The sequence below is a fragment of the Clarias gariepinus genome, chromosome 19, assembly GCF_024256425.1.
Source record: "Clarias gariepinus isolate MV-2021 ecotype Netherlands chromosome 19, CGAR_prim_01v2, whole genome shotgun sequence".
In the NCBI taxonomy this organism is placed as follows: domain Eukaryota; kingdom Metazoa; phylum Chordata; class Actinopteri; order Siluriformes; family Clariidae; genus Clarias; species Clarias gariepinus.
Window position 1 is genome coordinate 10,772,877 of NC_071118.1, and position 14,154 is coordinate 10,787,030.

Below are 14,154 nucleotides of genomic sequence, written 5' to 3' on the forward strand. Positions count from 1 at the left end.
CAACAGCACTGTGGTATAAACCCAGTTAAAGGTTGCTTTGACTGAATAAAATATTTGTGCTTTGTAATGAAAGCATTTGTCTATTAGACAGCGTGAAACTTCTTTATTACTTTCATCACCATGAAAAACACAAATGTATGCTATGATTTACATTTCCATGAGATTATCATACCAAGGCTCAGCTCTGCTTATTGTTCATATCTCAAAAGCGAAAGCATCAGTCAAACTGAAATACAACATTATTTTTAATGTGTTAAGATTTTGTGAACCAAACATATTACATATATCCTGACATCTTGAGGATTTGCATATTGTTGTCTTAGTTTAGTCAGACTTTCTTTGTAATATTCAATATTTCATTTTCAAAATGTTGTCATGCCTTAGATTTTTTCCACTATATGATATTTGATGTTTTCAGAAAACAATGTGTATTATCTGATAACTTTAAAGGTGGGCTTTAAGTGTATGCGCTTAAGGGCTTGGAAAAGGCATTATAGTATACTGGTCACAAAGAAGGGGGTTTTGTACAGGAGGAAATCTAGCCAAGGTCAGAGGTAGAGGTCAGAGGTGATGGAGGCAGGGCCCAAGTCCCAGGGCACCACTGAGATTATAAGTGTAAAAAGAGCCTATTCAGAGCAGGAGTTTAGAAGTCAACTGTTACGGCTGCTACCTCTTCTGCCTATTGTGTAAAAAAAAAAAAGAGAAAAAAGTGAGGAAAAGCAAAAGCAAAATGTTGCCTCATCTGTAGAGTATTACTTTCCGATGAACCAAATTAAGGACAGCAGATGTATACCTCGTGTACTGTATATATAACAGATATGACAGTTTAACAGATATGCCAGTTATGCTCTTACAGAGTAAGTTTTTTTAAACAATCCATATAACTCCTGGCTATGAATCAGCATCGTGTCTACTTGTACAGTTAAAGAACCTTTGTATTGAACTTGGCAACGAATAGAATTCCCCATTTCTCGGATAGCTCATTATATTGGTGTGGTCAAACATTACAAAGACATCAGTGTGTGCATCTGTCAGCAGCCCCTGCCTTTTAATGTGCTTTAAACATGATGAGTTTTAACTACTATAAATGCCCCGAGATCTAGTGAGACACGTACAGTATAGAATTATTGTTTTGCTCTTCTACCTCAAGGTTTGTTCATCTCTGATGTAACAAGGATTATGTGCAGATTATGGTGATGATTTCTTTTTTTCTATTATTCTTTATCCCTGATTAAGGCAGATGGGCATGAAGCTGGGTAACACTTTAAAAGGCCTGCTGGATAAAAACACAATACTGTGAACTTTTCATTTCAGTTTCAAGTCTTTTAGAGAGCTGTACAGGTGGGTGAAAAGGAGAGAAATGTAACAGGTTGGAGAGATTGTTGCCTCAGGATTTATAGAGCATGCAAAATCTGAAAATTATTAAAGTAAGGCAGCCAGATTGTGGTGAATGAATTACTGAATAAATGAAGTCCATCTTAAGTCTAATTTCTTCCAAAACAGGCTTTAAATAAATAAATAAATAAATAAATAAAAGAATAAAATGACTGTAATGTGATGTCAAATACACCTAGACTGACCAGTGTTGTTGAAGCTAAAGATGTTTAATAGCAACAGCAGCAACTATATTAATTATTTAAAATGTTTTCCAGTGTTTTCATTTTGTTTTGTAACCTATGTACATAGTACATATTAATGTGAAGTAATTAAAAAAAAATTACTTTAAAAATTGAGTTGTATTTTTCATTATTGGTTGTATTTGCATTATTCATTTTAATGCGTGAACAGGAGCAGAAAAAAATAAGTGAAGAGGAAAATCATACAGTATAATTATGTTGCATGTTATATATGGACATAAAACGTTAGCCTTAAAACAAACATTGATTTAAATGTCCTTACTAATAATTAAACAAAACAAATATTAAACGTATTATTATTATTATTTTATTTTTACAAATATAGTACATTACTATAATACATAATGCATTACTTTTATTATTCCTGTTACTGTTGCATGCAATATTTCCATTGTGTTATGATTTTGTATATCAAAAACTTTACACATATCCTGACATGTTTATGATTTGCATATTGTTGTCTTAGTTTAGTCAGACTTTCTTTTTTAATAGTTTCATTTTCAAAATGCTGTCATGCTTTTATTTTTTTATCCACCCAATGATATTTAATACAGACAATAATACAATTATTATTATTATTATTATTCGAGTTGCTGGACGTGACTCCGGGTTTCGCGGCCTGATTTCTGCAGCCCCCCTGCAGCCCCCCTAGGTGTCTCGCTTTCGCAGCGCTCGTGCGCGCGGCGCTTAATGAAGGCGAGCGGCCGCTGACGTCACCGCGCCGTTGATTTGCTGAGGCGGACGCGGAGGGGAGTCAGTGCGCGCGAGAGCGGGTACTGTGAACTGCGCTCTGTATGCACGAGTCTCCTCAATAAAGAGCCCTGTACGGAAGCGGCGCGTGCGAGCGACCTGCAGGTGAGTAACCGAAGGGCGGGAGGGGACCAGCACCGCGGATCGGCATGGTCACGGCTTACCGGAAAGCTGGAGTGTTTATATTTTTTAGGGGGGCAGTAGCGCAGGTCGGAGTGTTGTTGGCGTCAGTGATTGACGAAACGTAACGTGTTTGCTTACAAAACACGCTTTGAGCTCAACTTCCTCGCCTGTTTGCTCGCTCTATTTAAAGCGACAGCGTGTTGAAACGGAGAGAAGAACAGGCGAGGAAGTTGCTCGGAGTAAAAAGTGGCACTGCTGTCAGTGAAGCACCTGATGCATATCACGCTTATTACAGTCGGTGCTCCTCATCTCCGTGCACGCCGATGCAATGTTGACATTGTTTGGAATATACGTGATCACACTGCTCATCCTGGCTTCATTCTTGTATGCACATGTCCAAATGACTAAAACATTATATATTTAAAAAACTACACATGTATTTTTAATACAGGACAAAACCGCGTCTTGATGGAATGAGCAGACCTGAGTGGACCTTCCTGCGTGATCATGCATGCTGTGCGTCCATGCTGATTTGATTGATTGACTGATTGATTGATTGATTGATTGATTGATTAATCCCGGATAACTTCATTTTCCGTCATTTTCGTACAGTGCGCTCCAGCCGTAACACTGCCATTTCGTTTTAAACAGAATCACCTGCGAGCGTAAACTCGTCCGTAAACTCCAATATCGATCCGCTGCTGCGTGCGTGGTTTTAATTCGCCTTGGAGGCTCGCTGGTATTACAAAAGCTAAGATATTGGGCTCACGTGTTTCGTGCGACTCCAAAGGTTATTATGTGATTATTCGCTGGTTGTTTGATGCGCGTGCATGCATTTTCTGGAGCGCACGGGGTGAATCGCCAGCGTGCGCTCCGGCTCCGGCAACTGCACTGATTCACTGCTGTTTCACCCTGACATTGATGGCTTTTTTTTATGAAGACGTGCAGTAAAAACCAATCAATGATATTTACTCAAAACACAGGCCGAGCGTGTATTTATTCGTCCGATTGTTTATTTGCTTATTTAATTAGCAGTATGTCACATTTAAAACGCGGTTCTGTAGCTTTTCGCATCGGCGCACGCGGCTTTACTCCTGCTTATGACACTGTATTAAAGTTATGAACATTTCCACCTTGTGTCCAATCAGTGTAGTTTGGCTGGCTATGGAATATCATGTAATGTGTGTGCGTACAGTATTAGCAGTTTGCATATGAAAACTTGTAAAATAATATTACCAATAATATATTTAGTGCATTGGATTTTTATTGTCAGCTTTATAAGCCTAAAAGGGCATTTGAAATTAGTAGAAAACTTGGCCTCTGAAAGATTATATATACACTATGATTATATGTACACTATAGCTGTTAAAACTGGTGTGTCTCATTCATATATATATATATATATATATATATATATATATATATATATATATATATAGATACTGTATAACAATTATACATGCATTAGTTTTAACAGCCATTTTTTGACTTCCTTATAATGTGTACATATTGGTGTGACTGTGTCTTTAGTCATCTCATTTGTATTAAAATTATTTCACTTAATACACCCATGCCAAACCAATTATAAAAAAAATCTTGTATTTATTTCACATACACATGTTTAAATCGCACCCCCCCAAAAAACAATAAAACACCAAAGCAGACACTGTTGTCTATCCGCATGGTGTTTTATTTGGAGTGTTATCTCTAAAGCAATCCTTAATTCATTCAGAAAACATCTTTGTGTTGCGCTCTTTGCACTGCAGTCGTTAACGCTTTAACATTTTAAAAAGCAGCTTTAGGTGGGCGCGTTGTTGCCACTCAGACTCTGAGCTTTTGTGACATCCTCTGTTCCAACTGTTCCTGGCAACAGCTTGCCTCACCCTCCGTGCTCCGCTCCCTATCCCACTCTGTGATGCGAATACTGAATAAGATGCCATTTCATTTCAGGCGGCTGTTGATGGGCTTTGTGAAGCAAGCTTCGAACACCAAAACAAAAGCGTGATTACAGGCAGGGTTTCCTAGTGCTAATGCAACACTTTCAGGCTTCGCATCGGGGCTGACTAGCTCTTTGAGAGGCATAGGTGGTGATTTGCACCGTTGTTTTAAGACTGGAACAAAAAGGTTTTGTTGTTTTTGTTAGTAATTTACAGTAGTTTGGTTTTGCTCCGATGCTTTGAGATTAAGGTCAGTTGAGAGCAGAGATTTACTAAAAACTGTTATTGGAGGTTATATGTGAAGCTTACAGAATTTTAAATTACAAAACAACAGTCTGGCACATTGTAACTCGGATCAATGAAGAACATGTAATACACATTCCTGATTATATTTATCTGAGGCTTCTCTTGTTCTGTCCCTCTCTCTCTCTCTAGACTCACTTTATCTTGTTTACAAAGATAACTGAACAGACTGTCGAGTGGAACGAGAGAGAGACTCATGAATTGGCCTGGCGGGTTACGGAGACGTTATGGATCTGACTAAAATGGGTATGATACAGCTCCAGAACCCCAACCACCCCACTGCGCTGCTGCACAAGGCCAATCAGATGCGCCTGGCCGGTACGCTGTGTGATGTGGTCATCATGGTGGACAGCCAGGAGTTCCACGCTCACCGGACAGTACTGGCATGCACCAGCAAGATGTTTGAGATCCTTTTCCATCGCAACAGCCAGCATTATACCCTCGATTTTCTTTCGCCAAAGACCTTCCAACAGATTCTTGAGTATGCTTACACTGCCACGCTTCAAGCAAAAGTGGAAGACTTGGATGACCTGCTGTATGCAGCAGAGATACTCGAGATTGAGTATCTTGAGGAGCAATGCCTGAAGATTTTGGAGACCATCCAGTCTTCGGATGAGAATGATGCGGAGGTCAACATGAACGACGGTGGTACGGAGGAGGATGATGAGCACAAAGGGAGGCATGGCAGGAGCACTGCCGGCTCCAAGAAGCATTCCATGGATGATAGCGGCTACGTGTCCACTGCCCAGCAAGCGTTAGCACTGTCAGGCATCATAGATCAGAGCCCATCTGTCTCCACTTCCTTCGGTCTCTCCACAATGAGCCCAACCAAAGCTGCAGTGGACAGCCTGATGAGCATTGGCCAATCTCTTTTGCAGAGCAGCATGCAGCATGGTCTGGGCAGTGATCAGGCCCTCCTGGGCAACCCTCACTCTATAATGACAGAGATTAAGACAGAAATGATGCAGGTGGATGATGCTAATGGTCGTGAGAGCCCCAGAGCTATGGAGTCCAGCACCTCGAGCAACGGTGACCGCAATAGTGATGGCGATAAGAGCCGTGATGGGCCTGGTACCCCCACCAGAAGCAGCGTAATCACCAGCGCCCGTGGGTTACAGTATGTCCGTGAGGATGGGGGGGTCGATCACCCCATCGAGGCCAGCCAGATGGGGCTGGAAGGTATGCAAGGTATGACTGAGAAACATCTGGTCTCTCTGTATGGCCTGCCACACAACCATAAGAGTGAGGCCTTGCTCTCCATGCCTGCCTCCATGGCCTCAACCCTGCACATGTCCCCAGCTCTGGCTATGTCCATGGACTTCAGCACCTATGGCAGTCTCCTGCCACAGAGCTTCATCCAGAGGGAGTTCTTCAACAAGTTGGGCGAACTAGCGGCTGGCATGAAGCCTGACGGACGCGGTGGGCAAAATGAGCGCTGTAACGTTTGCGGTGCCGAACTGCCTGACAACGAAGCTGTGGAGCAGCACAGGTGAGTGGGTTCTAATATTCATCATCTCCCTTTCATGTAAAGATGTATGCTCAGTTCTTCATCTTGACTGGTGTAGGGGTGTTTTTTCCAGTCTTTAACTTACCTCGTTGTTTTAAATTAAGGAAAGGTGCATGCACTGACTCAATACGATTAGTACTGTTGGTCAGTGAAGTGAAGAAATAGAAGATATGCATGTGTAAGTTCCTTGATTAAGGAGCTCTGGTTAAAGAAGCTGCCAGTTGAAGATCATTTACGAAGGTGGCTGCTGATTTCTTATCTTTATGTTAGAGGTCAGTTTCCGTTACTTCAAGCTGTGAAGGTAATGCATTAATACATCACCAATTTATCCTTGTATCTCGCTCTCTTATAAAAATGCAAGTTCCTTATCTCCACATGAAATTGATGTTCTGCAAACATGAATATTTTTATCATTTAGCAAAGGAGTGAGGAATAAGGAGCGTGTCCGAATTGATGTTCTTCAGATTGAAATGAAAAAGGAAAGAGATTTGGAAACCATAAAGTTGTTATTTTATAGCTGAAGGGTTAATAATTTGTTGAATAGAAACCAGATATAATTATATTTGTCATTTGTGTTTGTATATTTAAAAACTTTTTTTAGTTTTTAAATCTAGAATGTTTTAGGTTTAAATAGGCAGTTTAAATTACAAGGCTAATACGGGGGGGGCATTATAGTGATTTTCTGTTAATTTATGTTTACCATTAATTATATTAAATTATATATATATATATATATATATATATATACTGTATGTGTGTGTGTGTGTGTATATATATATATATATATATATATATATATATATATATATATATATTTAATTTAATAAAAAAACTGTTAAAATATAAATGTATAATGGTCAGGGACCCGTTGTATTCATTTATAACAGATACATGAATTCCTTTAAACTTGTGTAGAAAATTTATAGACAAAACACTGGGGAAAACAAGGTCTGTAGATCTTAACAGGACTCTGAAGCGTTGCAAACAAAATGAAATGATCTGTAAATCATTTAAAAAGGGTGTACGCTTTAACATAATTCTGCAGTGTACAGCTGGAGCTCTGAATATTTTGGAGCCGTGGATCCCGTTAAAATCCAAAATAGATTTTAAAGACCTTTTCAGGACCGATTCATTTCAGGAACATTATTTTGTCTATTTATTGGATATATATAGCATTATTATTATTGCTGTTTTTTAGTGTACTTGTTTTTTAGTTACTTAGGTTTGGATTAAACACTTTTTAAATTCAAGGGATTCGACAAACAAGCTGAAATATAATAACTTTTAATAATGGGTTATGACTTTAAAATCTGTAAGTAAATTAAACATTTATGGGTTCTGTGGCGATGCTTCGCTTTCATCCATACAGTACCATACCATCATCAGATGCTCTAAAGTTTATACACATGATCATCAGAACCCCTTAATTTTGTTCCCGTTTGCATGGTGTGTGATCTGCTTGTGCTTAAGGTAGAGCCCGGGCTTCGGGTGCTGATCATTTCCAGGCCTGCTCTAGTGGCCGTGAGAGCTCCTGAAGAGGCGCTGCTCAGGTCCATTAGCAACACCTGGGGAGAACGCTGGCTAATGGGAAGCAGCCTGCAGTCTAGCCTCTGACCCCCACCGCGTGGCCAGTGACGAGCCTCCCACCACAACCAGAGCCTTTATTAGCTTTATGAGAGGGGCCGAGTGTCCAGCCCAGGAAATGAGGGCTGCGTGCAGGGCCTGGGCCGACCTCCACGCTGTAACCTTTTGGCCGCTCGGCTGGCCCCTGCTTCACGTCGGCATAGCTGGAGGGGGTGCTGCCGTTGAGGGATGGAAATCTCGGCGCACGGGTTTGAGAGCGCTTGGCGCATTTACGTTTATGTAGGATTTCACAAATGTAATACAAAGAAGTGACATCTTACTCGTGTTTATCTTTTCCTTCAAGAATTCTTTCACAACGATTCTCTTCATGATTTGCTTACATAAGCGCTCATCTAGCTCTCACATGCTGACTAAATAGCATTTTTTTTTTTTTGCTTTCTTTTTTTCAACATGCTTAGTTTCAGTGGTTTTATTCACTGACTCAGTAAAGATTTTACATAATTTAATGGAATGCCCAATGGTTAAAGTTCAAGATTTGTCCAAGATTCGGTTTCAGACCTGTTCCAAAGCTATGGCTGGGAATGGGGAAGTAGATGAGCTGACTGTAACCATTAAAGAAGTGTTCATTAGATAAGGACCAGCTTGAGGTTTTGTCACTCTCTATGACATTTAAACATGATTTTTGTGGAAATGGTTGAGAAGTGTGTGTGATGTAAAAGTTGTTGGAGCACGAGTGAATCATGAGGAGCTGACTCATTGAGCTTGAGTGGTATTGAAGGTGTATCGTATGTTTAGGGGAAAAAAAGGCCTTGGTTAAGTAAAACTGGTTAGAATCCCTTTAAGTATTTTAAGCATTCTTTGTGTTTTAGTACAGGTTAGATTAGTGTTTATTGCTAGCTGTAAATACCGGCATACAAGTAGCTCATTTTGAATTTGTCCTTTCTTAGATTAATATTTACTCTCCCATTTTTCTTAACTCATCTGTAGAAGAGCGTTCGTTGCAGCAGCTGTGGTGTTTAAAAGGCTTCTTTTTATTTAATTGCCGTGTCTCTCCGTCTCTTATTGGCCATAATATCAAATGAAGGCATGAATCCTAACTCGATTCCTTTTTGAATGCAAGTGTTGATTTTTGTCGTGCGACAGAGACGGCCGTGTTTGTTTTCTAAGGCTATTTACAGGCTTGTACTCCTGACAGCTTGCGGCACACAGGGAGACGGGTCTTGTGAGTAATTACACATTATTTCCCAGCATCTTGTGCCAGGGACCCTGCCATCACCAGTTCCAAATGTGAAAAATCTTTCTGTTTGAAAGCTCATTTCGCACAAACAGGTCAACGTAATTAGCTATAATCGTTTCCAGACATGGCACAGGACCATATACGCATATGTGTGTATAAATAAGTGCTTGCTTACTGCGTGGATTTAGCGTAGCCCATTTATTCAGCCTTGCCCTGGGTTATGTCACGGCGCTCTGGTCAAATCGGTGAGACGTGGATCAGGTCCAAGATGAAGAGAGAGCCGAGGAGACGGCCCGCTGAAACGGACCTTGCGAGTTATGTGATGGAATCAGGGAAAGATATACGACTCTGGATTACCTAAAATGAAAGGGTTTGTTTGTTTTGCAGTCACCCGCGGTTTCCTGCCAGGGCTAAATCGCAGCTCTCTCTCGGCAGTATCGCAGCTTTTTTTTTTTTTTTTTTTTTTTGGCGACATATTTATATTTGACTCTCTGCACTTGGTTTTTGATTTATTTTGCTATAAAGAGCAGAGTGCGCGCTGCCATGACATCACAGAGACCGGATTAGTGGAATATTTCAGTAAGCTCTTGATAAGAAAATAATCAGCTTGCAGAGAATGGCAATAATTCAGGTGAAAGCTCGTGCATTTAAAAAAAAAAAAAAAAAAAAAGGGGGGTTTTGACCTCTTCATTTACAATCCAACCAAGAGGTCATCTTAGGTCAGTCCTGTTTACCAGTTGAACTTAAGCTTTTAAGTCTGGTTATAAAGTGTGTCCTACACATTATTTCGATGCTAGAACATAAGAGCTACTCTCAAAGTGCATCATGACTGCATAAAATGATCATAGTTCATTTTTTATCTAATCAGTAGCGCTATATGACATTAACAGGAAACATTACATTTACCACGTCTTACATTATTTTTACATATAGGACTGAGTTATATGAGGATACACTGTGCTGTTTCTTGTGCCTTAATTGGTTGCGGCTATTTTAGGTTTTGTGATGTATATTGTAAATACAGAAAATGTTAAAGAAACACATTGAAGACAATATTGTGGCTTTTTTCTGTTTGTACTGTAAGGTTTTGAATTCTAGACTTCTATTGGTTACAAGGCATAGTTTTTGCCAGGCCATAACACATCTTTACATCAGTGTTTATGTTCCCAAAACAGCATGCCCCTGTATGTGTTTTTACCTTGCATTTAGAAGATCAAGTTGTAAAACAGTGTTTGTTGAAACTGATTGTCTTTTAGTCATAGATAAATTGCCAAAGTTCATCGATATCTATGTACAGATATCGATGAACTTTGGTAATTTATTTATGACTGCAGTGTAGTCCATTTCAACAGACATGTATATTTTTTATATATATATATATATATATAAAACTAGGTTTTAAATTGCTATCTATCTAATCTATAGTAATCGCTATACAGATGGATAGATGGATGGATGGATAGATAGATGGATGGATCGATAGATGGATGGATCTATCTATCCATCCACAGTATCTTACTTTATATCTGTCTACTTTTATACTTTTTTAATAGAGTGGAAGTTATTATTATTATTATTATAATTTTTTTTTAGATTTTATTTAGTATGTTGAGACCTAAACAGGGGGTGTTACAGGGTAGCTCAGTGGTGAAGAAATTGGACTACGGTTCGAGCAAGGCCCTTAACCCTCAACTGCTCAGATGTATAATGAAATAAAAATGTAAGTGACGATAAGGGCGTATGGCAAATGCCTAAATGTGAATGTAGTACTGACACATCTGCATTTAAATACACTTAAGTACATGAAGATGAAACTTGAAAATGGTTATTGTTGGAAACTTTTAGGCTTGCTTTGTATTATATGCCTATTCCTTATTGCAGAACCAATAAATGTTCACGCTATGAGGCCACAATTAAACTTAAGTTCAATTAACTGACATAACTGGCTGTTCCAGCATTTAGATCTTAATGTGGTTATTATTCTATACCAACCTTCACCGTTATATGAATAAACAGCTTGATTTCGCAGATTAAAATCCCCAAGTCAGGTTTCCTATATGCAGCCAGGACCCCAGTTAGGCTCGGTGTTTAAACAGGAGCCTGGACTTATCTTTGAATATCAGAGGCACTGATAATCATGCACTCTCCTCTCCAGTACACCAAGAGCAGATTGGCTCGATAAGCTTCGTGGAGCTTGTGAGGTGAGATAACACCAGCGTCAGGCTGCAGCGATGTGAGAGAGGCAATGAGTGCAGCTGAGCTTCACCACAAAACCACCAACGCTCACGCAACAGCCATAACAACTGTGACTCTGAGCAGCTCTCGGAGCCAGACCATGTGGCTTATAACGAGCACTCACTGCTGTCCAACATTTTGGCTGTAAACGTTATAGTCACCATTTGCAGAAAAAAGGGGGAAAAAAATGGATTAAGTAAATTTTGTTCATGACGTTCTTTTGGACAGAGTAAATCTCTTCATGTCCTGGATTATCACACACCTACTCTGTAAACACGGTCAACAGGTTTTGCTTCCAGTCTGCCACAGGGGTATCGTCTTTTACTAGTTGATTTCCATAATCAGTTGGAGCAAACGTGGCCGATTGGGTCACCCTGCCAACAACTTAAAGAGCCCTTGAAAGTCCAAGGGCCTATAAAGACACCATTAAACTTAGTCTGTTTATCTGCCCTGTTTTGTGTAAAACTGTAAAAAAAAAAAAAAAAAAAAAAAAAAAAAAAAAATTTCCCTTCTTGTTAGAAAGGTTGCCTTGGAAAGGAAAAAAGTATATATAATTAATCCTTTGTACAAGTTTCTTATGATGAGGTGAAGCATGCTTTCATGATGTCAATTCGTTTTAAATTTTGATTATAAGTAGTTTATCATTATTGATCTTAGTCTTAATTAAGGGTATTTATCAAATATTCTTAATCGTTCATCACATGATTCTGTATTGTTAAGATAATGGGACAGTTTGTCTTTTTCCACTGACTTTTCAAAGGAAATTATGTTTCCATACTTTTTTCTATAATTAAATTTATCCATACTTAATTTGACAATGCAATGTCTAGCCAAAAAAAGAAGGGTCAAATTATCAGCCTGCACCTTAAAAAAAAATTAAAAAAAAGAAGAAGATTTAAAATAGCTGGAACTGAGTTAAAAACATTTCAGCACATTTATTAAAACCTGGAAAAAATGTTGTGGAATTTTAACTTTGCAGAAGAAATGTGTTCTTAAACGCTTTGAAGTCACATATGGGGGGGGGGGAATCACCAATGAATACCATATAGTACCTATGTTTAATGATCAAAGCAAGAGCGTTTCCATATACATGCAATGTGAGGACAACCACTTCTTAGTGAGATTAATCAGAATAAAAGGCTTGAGTTTTCTAAGGAGGAAAAAAAATTGGAGGCCTTTGGAGCAACGGAGAAAGGTCACGCAGTCTAATGAGTTCAGATTGACCCTATCTCATATCATGCATTGTGCCCACAGTACAAGCCTCTGGAGTCAGTGTTATGATCTGGTTGCTACAGTTGGTCAGGTCTAGGCTTAGCAATGTTATGTGGCAATAAAATATAAAGTCAGCTGACAACCTGAATGTATACTGAATGACCAGGATATCGCATCAGGAACGTTTTTCTTTCCAAATGGCACAGGACCCAACTTGTGAAAGAGTGGTTTTGGGAGCACGAGGAATTATTTTCACCCATGAAAAATGAACTGGCATCCACGTTGTGTGCTGTAATCAAAGCTAAAGGTGATTGAATGACATCTTTCTCTTTTTATTTATTTATTTATTTATTTATTTATTTATTTTTAGGCCAGGCAGTGAATATTGAGTATACACACGCACACAATTTGATAGCTGCTGGTGATTTATTTAATCCCTCTCACATAGCTTGATTCTTTCTTTGCACATCATAAGAAATTGGACTATTCCTACTAAATAAGGAGAGAATTTTCTATATTTCTGTAAATTTGGCAGGGTTTGGATTATTACTGTCTAGTAAATCTGCCTGTCTTGTTGTGCCGTGTTGTAGCTGTTGTTTGTTTGTGCATCCCGAACACAGCAGCGTCTGTTGGCAGGCACCCAGTTATGGACAGGCTTTAAAAGGGCCTGGTTGAACTGTAAAGATTTACACCGGCCCCCTCTGATCTGAGATCTGGCTTCTGTCTTTGCTGTTGAGAAGTGAGATGTATCGATTAAAGACTTAGCACAGGGTTACATCACATGGATCAGACCTCACGTCTTTACTACAGTGCAGGACTAGTGTCAGGGCATCTTTCCAGCAAGAAGTAGCTTGCTATTGCTACAGTTTGTGATTTTGTATTTTTTTTTTTTTTTTGTAGTAGTAGTCACTGATGATATATTTTATAAAAGTCCTAAGTTTGATTCCCTGTAGCCTTTACAAAATGAAAGGCAGTGCTAGTGAGTCCGGCATGAATACCAAGTAAAAGTAAACGCAGATAGGCAGACAAGGCAGCCTCGTCTTATTAAAGCGATAAGCATCATGTGCCCTAGTGGAGAGACAGGCTGGTTGTGCACAGGGCTTTCTGACCGAGGTGCTTTTCACTAGCCGTCTCCTTATCTACAGCCTGCAACTGGAGATGAAGGGATTACAGTCAGAGCAGAGTGCTGGGAGCCCAGTACGGTGCCAGGTGGCACACCGAGCTTTCTGTGAACATCTAAAGCCATTCTGCCTCACCACACACACATACTGAAATCAGGTTTAAGCAGTGGCCATAGCGATGGAGATGAAGCGAGCACAGGCTAGCCGAGATAACAGGGCGGCGCAAAGTACGAAGGAGGCCCTGTGTTTTTTTTTTTGCGTTTTTTTTGCCTTTCTCCAAACCCTCCCATACCTGGCCAATGGGGCTGAATAGCCGCTGGTTAACAGGCCTCTGACCCTCTACCCATCAGGCAAGCTCAGCTTAAGGAGGCTTTAGTCGCACTCTCTTTTGTCACCATGGGGTTCTTTTGATAGGCTACTGTTCTGCTATGCACCTCGTTAAGGAAGGGAAAGAAAGCAAAAGCAAGTCAAATATTTTCTCTGTTCTCAAGCCTTCACATACTTTAAG

At 39.6% G+C, this 14,154-nt stretch overlaps 1 protein-coding gene across 1 annotated transcript in view; it reads left to right on the forward strand.

Annotated features, from left to right (window-relative positions):
• Positions 1-2,407: 2,407 nt before the first annotated feature.
• zbtb16a (zinc finger and BTB domain containing 16a) overlaps positions 2,408-14,154 on the forward strand; it is a 104,169-nt gene continuing 92,422 nt past the window's right edge. Inside the window, exons 1-2 of the mRNA XM_053479195.1 lie at positions 2,408-2,492; positions 4,883-6,239. Of these exons, the coding sequence (XP_053335170.1) occupies positions 4,978-6,239 (1,262 nt within the window). The 5' untranslated portion in view covers positions 2,408-2,492; positions 4,883-4,977. The remainder of the gene's footprint in view (positions 2,493-4,882; positions 6,240-14,154) is intronic.